At 41.0% G+C, this 12,445-nt stretch overlaps 1 protein-coding gene across 1 annotated transcript; it reads right to left on the reverse strand.

Annotated features, from left to right (window-relative positions):
- Nucleotides 1–209: 209 nt before the first annotated feature.
- On the reverse strand, nt 210–8,371 carry TASL (TLR adaptor interacting with endolysosomal SLC15A4). Its single transcript, XM_042868231.1, has 2 exons — nt 8,326–8,371; nt 210–1,250 (listed from the first exon to the last, which is right to left on the reverse strand). The coding sequence occupies exon 2, from the start codon at nt 1,247–1,249 to the stop codon at nt 380–382; it is 870 nt and encodes a 289-aa protein (XP_042724165.1). The 5' UTR covers nt 1,250; nt 8,326–8,371; the 3' UTR covers nt 210–379.
- Nucleotides 8,372–12,445: the final 4,074 nt, after the last annotated feature.

A 12,445-nucleotide genomic window follows, 5' to 3' on the forward strand; every position in this document is an offset into this window, starting at 1 on the left:
GCAGGCCCTCAGGTAGTAGGGCAGATTTCAGGGAAGGAAAGTTGAAATGAGATGTCAGGTAAGGGGGAATAAGGAGAACACCTGGAAGAGTGTCATACATTCCTAGTCATTTTTCTACCAAAATATTTTTAATATCTATGGCTCAATGAAATAAGTCTTTGGGAATACTTTTTTTTTTTTTTTTTTTAACTATATACCATCTGGCACGTGATAGAGGGACATCTGTGCAGTACAGACATTTTTACTTAATATGTGCTGGGAGGTTTAACTGGTAGACAGAAAATAAATTTTTATGAAGCAGAAAGATGCCTTAAAAGAAAAAAAACTAAAAATTGAGTTTTCAGAATGTAAGAGCTTTCTAGCTGCAGACATTCTAATACTATGCATTAGTGTTGCTATACTGGGAAATATGCAGACTGGGTGTGCTAATTTCTGAGAATATTTGTTCACTGGCTATTTGCAAGAAGCGGCTGATGACAATGTCCTTGGCCTTGGTGGTCTCCATTTTCCTCTCTCGTGATATCTGTGTGCTGATTTGGTCTACATTAGTCATGATGAGCTCTGAGGCCAGGATCTGTGTGGGGGATGCCCTGTTGGCTGTGCTGTCCATGATGTACTGCTTGTACAGCTCCATCAGCTTCTGCTCCAGGTAGTCGTTGAGGGCTGAGTCAGAGAGGGGCTGCTGGTGTGGCACCAAGCTTGTCACGCGCCAGCATGATGAGAAGCCTTGAGCCTGCTTGCGGCCTGTCTCGCTGGGGGGGACCCGCATGGACTCCATAGGTGGAGGAATCTCTGAGGACTCCAGGAAGGGGCCTATGCCACTGTCACAGGTAAAATCGGTTGCCACTGAGCTAATAGGCACCACGCAGTCCCCAGCTATGTGCAAATCACTGTAGTTCTTGCAAATGCTTTTGCAGGAGGATGGAACCAGGTAGGTGTCTCTTCTTGCCAGCCCTTCACAGACATCCATAGCTGGAGACACCTGCCCTTCAGGCAGTGGGTGCTGCATGGGCTGCTGGAGTTTGTCTTTCTGCCTTCTGCTATGTTTGCTACCTCTAGAGTGAATTGAAGAAATGCATTTGCCAGCAGATCTGCATCTCTGAAGGAGGCTTTTTCCTTGTGCTTCATCCCTGGAGGAACAATTAATGGCCCTCATTTCATACACCATTTCCTCCACTGCTTGGCTGGTGCAGAGCTCAGAGTCTTCACAGAGGTAGGCAATTCTGTAAAGGTAACCTTCTGACAGCATCCTTCAAGAAAGCAAAGGAACCACCAGCAGACAGGAAAATGACAAGAAATCATTAGTTTATTACCAAGTCATTGAGTGGTAACTATATCACAGTTCTGTTACTAGCTACAGAGATATCTTTCCAATTTGGGCATTAACAAGCATCTGTCTTTCTGAGAGATGTAGTGAAATAATTGATTTGTTTCCCTATTGTGATGTTAACTCCATCACGTCTAAGTATATTCTGTATAACATAGCATGTGGTATAGAATCATAGACTCACAAGGTTGGAAAGGACCTGCAAGATCATCTAGTACAACTGTCCTCTCATCACCTTGCTACCACAGGCTACTAAACCACATCTTGTAGCTCCTCATCCAGGTGCCTCTTGAACACTGCCAGGGATGGTGACTCCACCTCCTCCCTGGGCAGCCATTCCAGTGCCTGACCACCCTCTGAGAGAAAAAGTTCTTCCTTATGTCTAATCCAAACCTCCTCTGGCACAACTTGTGGCCATTTCCTCAGGTGCTGTTTGCTGCCTGGGAGAAAAGACCAAACTCCTCCTCATCACAACCTCCCTTCAGGAAGTTGTAGAGTGCAATGAGGTCTCCTCTGAGCCTCCTCTTCTCCAGACTGAACATTCCCAGCTCCCTCAGCTGCTCCTCATAAGACTTGTGCTCCAGACCCCTCACCAGTTTTGTTGCCATTCTTTGGGCACATTCCAGAGCCTCAGTGTCTTTCTTTGAGGGGCCTGTATGAATAATCCATCCAAAGACAAGTGAGTTCAGAAGAGAGGAACAGCAAGTGGTTTGTTGCAGTAATAACTGCTGTAATAGTTCACGCTTAAATATGCATATTTTTGCTTGTGATTTCAGTTCAGAAGCCAAGGGTTTTCCCCACCTTTTCCAAATACTCTGAAGCAACTTCTACTGTGTTTGGTTTGTCATCTGTTTCTGAACTAAGTTAATTTTAGATTCGTATTTAGAGTGTAACTCTGTCTTTTCTGTACTGATCAATGACTGCAAGTGTGGTTCCCCTTTCACAAAAAATTCTCAGATTGTGAAATTAGCATTTACTACTTTTGCATGAGCAACCTGTATAGGCTTGAGCAGTGGGCCCAAGAGAACATCAGGAGGTTCAACAAAGCCAAATAATGTAAGGTCTTGCACCTGGGTTGTGGCAACTTCCACTGTCAGTACAAGCTGGGGGATGAAAGGATGGAGCACAGACCTGTCAGAAAGGACCTGGGGGTCCTGATGGATGGCAAGTTGGACCAGCAGTGTGCCCTCACAGCTCAGAAAGCCAACTGCATTCTGGGTTGCATCAAAAGAAGCAGGTGAGGGAGGTGATCCTGCCCCTCTACTCTGCACTGGTGAGGCTTCACATGGAGTACTGCATCCAGATGTGGAGTCCTCAGTACCTGAGAGACATGAACCTGTCAGAGTGCACCCAGAGCAGGGCCACAAAAATGATCCAAGGGATGGAACAACTCTTGTATGATGGAACAACAGGCTGAGAGAGCTGGGGCTGTTCACCCCGGAGATGAGAAGGGGAAGGGAAGGGAAGACCTGATAGTGGCCTTTCATTATCTGACGGGGGGATATAAAAAGGAAGGGGACAGACTATTTATGAGGGTCTGCGGTGATAGACAAGGGGAATAATTTTGAACTAAAAGAGGAAAGATTTAGACTGGATATAAGGAAAAAGTTTGTTGTTGGTTTCTTTTTTTTTTACAGTGAAGGTGGTGAGACATTGAAACAGGTTGCTTAGAGAGGTAGTGGATGCCCCATCCCTGGAGACATTCAAGGCCAGGCTGGAGGCAGCTCTGAACAATCTGATGTAGCTGTAGGTGTCCCTGTTCACTGCAGGAGATTTGGACTAGATGACCTTTATTGATCCCTTCCAACACAAACAATTTCATGATTCCATGATAAGCTGGATATAATTGTCTGTAGTTTTTAGACATTAAAATGTCAGTGGCATAAGCAAGGCTTTTCAGAGGCATGCATTCATAAGCTCTGAAATCATCTTTTTGGTTCTAGCAGCCACTGATCCTCTCCTGGTAGCTCAGTTTCAAAATCTGTATAGATGTCAATGACAAATAAGACTCACTAGCAGGAACAGAAATGTCTCTGCATGTCACCATATGTTCTGCCCAAGTCTAAGCTATTCCACTGCCATATAATTGTTTTTAAGTCCACCTTTGTGTCTTTTATTTAAACAGATGTCAAGGAAATGATTCATAGGAAAGATGTCATAAAGAAATTGTGTGGTCCAGCAAAGAGAACATAAATCTTAGTTACATAGATAGATTTTTCCTTAGTACAAAGTATCTTGTGATAGAGAAGCAAACAGATTGTCTTTGTGTAAACAGTGATTACTTCTTTCACTTACTGTTTAATCCATTCATATCATTTTAATCCTTATGGGTATTGTCTGTGCAGCATTTGAGCATATGTCCCAGTTATTTCTCAAAGCACCTGCTGTGAAGGAGCACTATGCCTCACACTGTGAGTGGGGAGGTGGGATCTCTCTGGCACATGCTGTACTACTCCATGCTGTTGTTGACTGTTAGATTCTTCATTTACAAGATTGAAAAAGAAAATTTTGTAAAATTTTCATTTCTTAGTCAGACTTTTCTTGTGCTACAGTTGCTAGTGCCAAATGCTGTAGTAGTAATAAATGTTGGCTAAATCCTGACTATGGACTTTATGCAGATGTTGGCAAGAAAACAGCTTGATACTTTCTCCAGAAGGGAAATAAATCATTTCCACATTAAGAAGAAGGCAGCTGGAAGAAAAGTAAACTTCCCTCAGAAGGAAATATTTGTGAAAATTAAATGTATCCAAACACTTTGGTGACCCTGGAGCCCCTCTGCTGCTGCAAGTCATGTGGGATTTCGCACCAACAGGTAGCATTTAGTGAAATATAGTCTATTTACACGAGAGGCAAAAAAACAACATACTTATTTGGGGCCTGGCATTCCTTAAGGTACCTTGCTGTTGCCTTGCTTTAGATTTTAGCTGTGGATGAAGTACCACAACAGAGATCTTACCCAAGTGCTTGAACTGCTCAGCTTGTAAGCCCACCTCTCTCTCCTCCTTCTCCTTGTGCAGTGCAAAAGCTGTTTCCTTCCCTTGCTCACCCTGGGCCAGAGAGATTTAGTGTCAAATTATCACTAACTTAGGCAGTCTTGAACATGAAATTGCTATGCAGTTATTCCCACACATACTTTTAATGTTGATTCTGAGAAATGAGTGAAAATATAACACATGGCCTATTCACTTTTTAACCAAAATGCACAAAGCCACGTGTGCTCAGGTAGCATGTGACATGTCTGTCTTTCCTACTGCCCAGATGTATCTTGTTTCTGTCATAAGGTGATGCATTAAGGAAATGAAACTGCTGGTTTCATTTCTTCATGCTGCCTTCTGCAGTACTTGTTTTCAGAGGTTTAGAGCACACAGTCTGAGACTGGAATAATAGCAAATTCAAAAACATTAGGCTCCCATCTTGCTTAGGATTTATATACTTGGCTCTTGGAGTTACAGGACTACCCTTGGAAGGTTGCAAGGGCTGTGGCACTCATCTGACAGCACTCACAGAACTGCTAGGAAATCTAATTGATATTTTGATAGTCAGTGTTCAGAGCTCAGTGTTCAGAGCTGGAATGCTAAGTGAGCTACGTGTGTCTCTCTGATCCTAATAATATATAGCCATGTCACATTATTCCATCACTGCTGATGGCTGGGCACTCAGCTGGGTCACCCTTAATTCCTGTACTTTATATGAGACAGGGATGACAGTTCTCATTAATTCTGCTTTCTTGTGTCCCTTCTCTTAATCCCCCTTTTGTACTGTACACACGTATATACACTAAGATTCTAAGTGCATCGGAGCTGTATCTACTGCCTTTCAATATTTTGAGTTTCATGGTCCTTAAATTTGACATTCGCTTCTCTTGTCCTGAAAATAACTGCGTGACTTTTGTTACACAAGGAAAAACAGTCCTGTTTACAATATTGATCTGATGCACTTTGCATATGAGTTGAACAAGCAGATATTTCCTTGTGCAGACACTGCATCAGCAGTGGGAGCTATCTGCATCTTACCTAAGCACAGATTGCAGTGGAAGCACAGGGAGAAGGCTGTCTGACTTACAGTGTTTGCTATGTTATCATAGCCCTTATCACTCTCAGAAGCTCTTGAAAAGTCATATTGTCTTCCCTGGGGCTTTTGTTCAGTTCTTCAGAGGAATAAAAGCCTGAAGGCAGGATGAATGTTTAAAGCTATGTGGAGAATACAGTGATATTGCTACTATTTTCTAAGTGGCAGCAAATTTGCTGGAATATAATGCTTGGAGATGGTGCCACTGTTTGCTTGAAGACCTCATATTAGAGTCTGAAAGCAAGCACATAGAATGGGAGTTCTTGGCTCGGGACAAACAAAAAGCTTAAGGAAAGCCTGAGAGGTGTACGCAAAGTTATGTGATGAATGGTGACCTATATAAAAACCTTGAGCATGATCAGAAGTTGCTGGGGAGAATGGAAAGAGCATGGTGCCAGCTGGGATCACAGATCATAGGGAAAAGTACATTCTTTTGCAACACAAAAGGAGGAAATTGTAAGCTCACAGAAGAGACAAGCCTGTTTTGAAATGGAGTATGTCTGGCTTTCAGCTCTCTGAATGAGACTCTGAACTGTACTGAAGTTGTGTTGTTCAGTTCAAGTTATAGCACAGTGTAGCTTTAAGCATTGCTTAGTTAAGCTGTCAGTATTGCTTAAGTAAGTTCTCTCTGACTTACTAGATTGGACTGTAATTAAAGTCTCTGTCTCAAGGGAAGCCAAACCCTGTGGATCCATCGTTGGTACATTTTTTCTCAATCTTAACAGACACTTGTATAGTCTAGGGAGAAACCAATTCCTTCATAGGAGTTTGAGATTCACCTCAAACTTCAGCACATGGATGCAAGAGTTCCCCTGACAAGCAGGTTAGGCTGGAACAGAGAGCCTGCATATGCTGCAGGACTCAAAGGTCACCTTCTACCAGCTCCTGGGAAGCCAGCATAAGGAAATCAGGTCAGTGAAGAAGGTAGTGAAATTAGCTGTTCATATGGATAAGTGTAGCCTTTTTTTAATGCACAAAACCAAGGATTTTTAGTGTCTGAACCCTATTTCATGGAGATTATGTCCAGTGTCCAGAGCTGGCTTGGGTAAACAATGGGGGCTGTTTTTTGAGGCTGGAGTTGTCCTACTTTGCCCACAGTAGAAGAGGACTAGCAAAGAGGGGTTTCTACGCAAGCATTGGAATGCTACCCGTTGTGCATGTATCTTCCTCTCCCTGCTGCTACAGAAGATGTGGAACCTACTGGGCTGCCCCACAGGGTTCTGGCAGCAACAGTAGCAGTTATGAGCTAAGCCTCTCGTGCTCCCTCCCCACAGCTCTCTAGCTCCAGTCCTTTTGTCTTCTCTCAAAAGAAAATTTGAGCCCAGCCCATCTTTACTCACAACTCCATAGCTCAAGAGATGCAGGAAAGCTTGGAGAGCCTCTCCTGCAAGGGATGTATGGGAATGTTGAGGGGAACAAAGTTTGAGAGGATTATAATCCTGTGTATTACTTTCCCCAGAGACGCAATACGCTTTATATGTTTATTGTAATGTTGCATGTTCTTGTTTGACCGATGTCTACCCACTGACCTCCAAGAGCAGCTGGCTTCTCTCATTTAAAAATAATCTTTTAATATTTGTTTGATGTTTTGTGTGGAGTTTTGTGGGGCAGGCTTCCATAAAAATACAGCAAAAACTCTATGAGGTAAACAGAGCTTCTTGAGCTCTTAGATCACTTCCCATCTAATTCTGTTTTATTAGCTGAAGTTCCTTGAAGCCTTGTTCAAGGCAAGCCTAATTCATCACTTTTCACTCTTCCCTTCCTTAATCATCTATACCTACACAGAGATATTTAGGACACTGTCTATTTTATTTGATAGCATTTCACATCTAATACAAAAAAACTGTAAGCATTAATACAAAATGAAGCAGGAACAGATCAAGCTCCATATTCATAAGGGCAACTTGACTATAGTGTAGATCTACACTGTGCTTTTCTTCAAGGGGGAAGTCATGTCATGTTTCTAGATTTCTGTTTTTATTTTAATGAGTTGTCGGCTGTTGCTATGACTGAACTATTTGGACTGACATGTTTTGTATCTAAGCAGTTGAAGTACAAGGGACGGATAGAGAAGAGAACACACTTTCTGGAACAGAAGAGAATGAACAGTAAAGCTAGATAGAAAATGGCAGATAGAAAATGCTGAAGGATCTTGCCTGGAAGAAGAGGGAGGAAACAGTGCATTAACAAGCCTTGAAACATTAATCTCATCTGCTGTAGAATGTAAAAAAAGGAGTGCAAAATGTGCATATTGTGTGTACATACATGTCATGCTGTGGATTTGTACTGAACCAGAATATTGGCTGTAAATCAGGAAAATACAAGGACAAAATGTCTTTATTTTGGGTGGGTTTTTTTTTTTTTGTTTGTTTGTTTGTTTTCCCCAAAAGGTCTCAACATTTTTCTGTGAACATATTTTAATACAAATCCCATTTTATCTGTTATGGTGCCTATTTCTATTTCTAGTCTACAAATAGTGTACTCCACTTCTAAGATTATTTGAACAACATGCTACCATGTAAAGAAAGACCAAGAAAAATACCATAATTATGACAAAAGCAATACATCTGATAAGACTCCCTTTAAAAGTATTCTGAAGTACGTTATTTTGGTATGACTTTATGAGTCTTTAGAAAGATTGGAAGATCAATCCATATTTTTTTTACATTCACAGACACAGTCAGTCATGGCTCTGAAGATAGACAGCACTTCTGAAATGCTCTTATTGTTTCCTAAGGCAGCAGAAATTGCGTGTGGATGGTGGCTGGGGCTTTGCAAACACACACATGCACTAAGAACACACAGGAGAAGCGTGTCTTCATTTTACCAGCTACCAGATGTGATACCATACAAACAAAACCAAGCCACCTTGGTAAGCAAGAGCAATTATTTCAGATCTTTATGTACAAATAGTATGTTATGGTACTTACCTCTGAAGATCAGCAGCAGAGCAGTACAGAATACTGGTTGTCTTGCAGTCAGTTTAAAGCTTTCTATCCTACCCTAAAACACAACCTTCTGTTTTTATTTCCTTTTCAAATGCACTTCTAAGATGACGTGTTTTACTTCTAATCCTCTATAGCAGAAGTATAGAAAGAAAGTCCCTTAGGAGATGAGGGGTTTTTATAACTGACCGAACTTCAATACGCTTGACTTGCTTCCTCTTTTATGTCTAAATGAAACTTTGTTATGAAACTGTGTATAAATAACTGATTGCAACACATTCAGTCCATGCAACCAGACTTCTCCTTATTAACTGTTATATAAAACAAGCAAACAAACAAAACCAACAAAACCCTAGTGAATTGAACAATGCTAGAAAAAGTACTCATATTTTGGAGATATTTGGCACACCCAATTTTAACCATTATTTATCATTTTATTTTTAACAGACACATCAAGACATCTAGTTCAAGAATGTCATACCAAATACACCTGTCAAAGCAGAAATGCACTACACAGCAGCTCTATTTTATTGTCTTCAGATCTCTGACGTCTCAGCTTCCACAAAACAGCACAGCTTAGCTGGTTAGTGAGGCTTTGCTTTTGGAGTATCTGCAAACCCTGTCATGAGGAAGGTTAGACCCAGCATGCACTCAGTACCTCAGTGCCTGCAGTTAGATCCAGGCAGACAGCATCTCTTATCAAGGGCAGAGTGTTAAAATTCATTGGACAAGTGGAGTTCACTCTCTGAGCTTGAGATGCATGAAAGACAACCAGGTTTTGTGAATGGTGCTGGAGTATTCCTGAAGGGTCAAAGGACATTTACTGTTTGTAGGATGTAATGGCAAGTCTGGTTCATCAGGAATGTATTCCCATCCTCAAAAAAGAGAAATGCTTTAAGTGAGCTGCTCCACCAAAGAAGCTTAGTATAAATCTCTGCTTAGCCTGGGCCTGCTTTGTCAAATAGTTCAGAGGCAGCTAACAGCCTGCCAGCTGTAGGTGAAATGTCTGTTCAAGAAATTATAAATGGGGAGTGTTTGAGAGGACCCTTATTCCATTGCCTTTTCTTAAAATCAATAGTATGAATAAGTGCAGAAAATAAATCAATTTTCCTGTTAGTGTATCCAGGCAGGTATGTATGCACCAAGTGCATGCTCTTTTCTCCTCTCTTTTACACAAATTAGAAGACTGCTCTTATCACAGTTCAGAGGTCTTTCCCTCTTTCCCTTCCATCTCAACATGTCTTCATTCCTATTTTTTTTTTAACCTTGAGTGGTCAAATTGTTTTACCTATATTTTTCCTCCAAAAGTTATAAATACCACTGCACTAGTGCATTCCAAATGAAGTACGTTAGTGTACAAGTGATCCAACCGACAGCAGAGAGTATGTTGTGGTTTCCTTGAACAACTATGCACAGGCACACAAGTATACAAGCCCTGTTATTTAATCTGTAGTACATGATTCACAAGTGGCTTGTAAAGTGTCAAAGGGCAATGTTCAGGGTTGGACGGCCTCTTCTTATTGACAATGCCTGTGAAAAAGTCAGAGACTTTTTCTTCTTTTTTGAAAGATAATTCAATAACAGATAATTGTGAACAAAAACAACAACAAAAATCTAAATGTCACCAGCTTTATTTACACCTCTGGCTTCAAAAGAGGATAAAAGGCGATCCACAATGTATAGACAGATTGATAGACAGATACTGACTGAGACTGAAGTACACAGTAAATACTGTCAAACATTGGAGCATTTCAGTCAGCAGCAGAGAGCAGCTTGAAACTGCATTGTGCTGTTCAGAAAGCAAACTGTACCTATTCTTTGAGCAATGGAGCTTATTATTTCCCATCTCAGCAGCCAACTTGACTAAATGGACTATCAGCAGCTATACCTGTTGTGCTTGTACCTTGCAGAGTCCTCCGTGGTCATTTTTTAAGCTTTCTAGGATGCAAAGACATCAGTCAGTTCTGGTCTTTCCATAGAATTTGTGTTGTGGTTGGACTAGTCCATTTTTTAAAAAGTCAGTTTGCACAGAAGAAATTCAGCAGTGCCTTTTATTTTCCTTCATTTTTCCCCAAGATACATTCTTTCTTTGTAAGTCCATGGAGTTTCAAATTACCCAAGTAAAATGTCAAGATTTGCAGGTTCTCTTTCTTCAGTTTTGTTTAATGCTTTGCATGCTCTGAAAACTTCTTTAAATGCTCAAAACCATCTAAATATTTCTGGAAACAAGGTGAAAAATATACCTTCATTATCATTCTTTGTTTGTCAATCTCAGTGCATGTAGCAAATGTACTTCTGGCTGTAAATAAATTAAGCAGCTGTTCCAGATCACTACACTTAAATGCTACTGCAGAATAAAAAAAGCTTAAGTCTGTATCTCAATTCCATAATGACAGATAATTTCCTACTGCAGGAACACCAGCTTCTTGGAACACATTGTATTACAATGCATTCTTTGTTTCACACGTCCAAAATGGTTACTCCTATCTGCTCACTTAATTAAGCAGTTACACCCTATGTATCAGAAAGGCGTCAGAATTAGATCCTTGGTAAGACATATCAGGAACCTCTTTGTCTGCTTGGGGTGTATTTCCACTTTTTATTCAATATATGATGTTTATTTTGTACAGTGCAGTGTCTGAAGTGGAGACTCCTGCAGCCAACAACACAGTCCTAGAAGAGGATGCTGACATTGTTTTGCCAATGTTACCAGAGCAGGGTGCAGCCTGCCATTCTCTCTTCCCCTTGGTTTTCTTCTCCCAAGAACCTTTTTCTGACTTTTTGCCTTTGGGTGAGCTCTTCATTCCCTTCTCAGCAGGTCTCCAAATTTAATAAGCTTAACCTTCAGCAATTCCCAGCTGTAGAGAGGAGCAGCTTGTTTCATCTGCTGTGCCTTGAGGACAAAGAATACCATTCATCTCCACAGGACCAGCTCACTGCAGTATGCAGTATCACTGCTGACACTGCAGGGAGCTGCTGATTTCTTCATGGCTTTCCACTGATCAGATTTCTTCTGTGTCTGGATGGACTCTTTCATAAACCAAGATTAGGTGTGTAATTCCAAAATAAGAATTAGTTAATTATAAAACTTCCATGCTATATCCAATGGCAACAGAAACAGGCTGTAACACTGCCTACCTGTACAAGAGCCTACCACATGATACACATTCTAATTTTGTATTGATTCTTTTAGCTTTATTGAGTTTTTAGGTTTAACAAACTAAATCACATCTTGTGCTGCTAAACTACTTCTTGGTTTACTGACTGTTAATCACTGGTGGTGAGGCTTCAAGATATCAGAGAAAAAGTTTTCATCTAGCAAACAGGATTGTGCAATAGATAGTCTTTTCCCCTCTTTTTGTAGTTTTTCAGAATATGCCAACATAACATAATAAATTTGAAACCACTCGGGCTACTAAGGGATTTTCTGATACTGTAACAAAGTTCCATGAAAAATTGCAGAAATCCGAGGTATTACAGAAGTCTGGTTATTTTAGTTGTATTGGCACATGTCTGTACTTTCCAGGGAGAGCCACCCAGTGGCAGCTGGCTGTATTTATTGTGTATTTTTCTCACGCACTGACTTTTATTTTCACTGATTACCACATCCCTAACTTCTTGCTTTTACATCTTTTCAGCAGCCAAGAAAATACATTTTTTCAGCTCAGATTCCCAAGTAGTAAAATAACATTAAAAATGGTGTCTGAATTGAGGTGCTGTCTTCACAAGGCTTACAACAGTGAAGTTCTTTACTACGAGAGTGGCAAGGTGCTGGAACAGGCTGTCTAAAGAGGTTGTGGATGCCCCATCCCTAGAGGTGTTCAAGACCAGGTTGGATGGGGCCCTGGGCAGCCTGGTCTAGTATTAAATGGGGAGACTGGTGGCCCTGCATATGGCAGGGGGGTTAGAGCTTCACGATTCTTCCAACTCAGGCCATTCTGTGATCAGAGATGACTGGGGAAGTAGGGAGTCTGCAACAGAACAAAAAGGAAAAGGAAAAGGAAAAAGGAAAAAGGAAAAAGGAAAAAGGAAAAAGGAAAAAGGAAAAAGGAAAAGGAAAAAGGAAAAGGAAAAGGAAAAGGAAAAGGAAAAGGAAAAGGAAAAG

Source organism: Lagopus leucura, unplaced genomic scaffold (genome assembly GCF_019238085.1).
Source record: "Lagopus leucura isolate 7727_CA_CO unplaced genomic scaffold, USGS_WTPT01 Super-Scaffold_100001, whole genome shotgun sequence".
Lineage (NCBI taxonomy): Eukaryota > Metazoa > Chordata > Aves > Galliformes > Phasianidae > Lagopus > Lagopus leucura.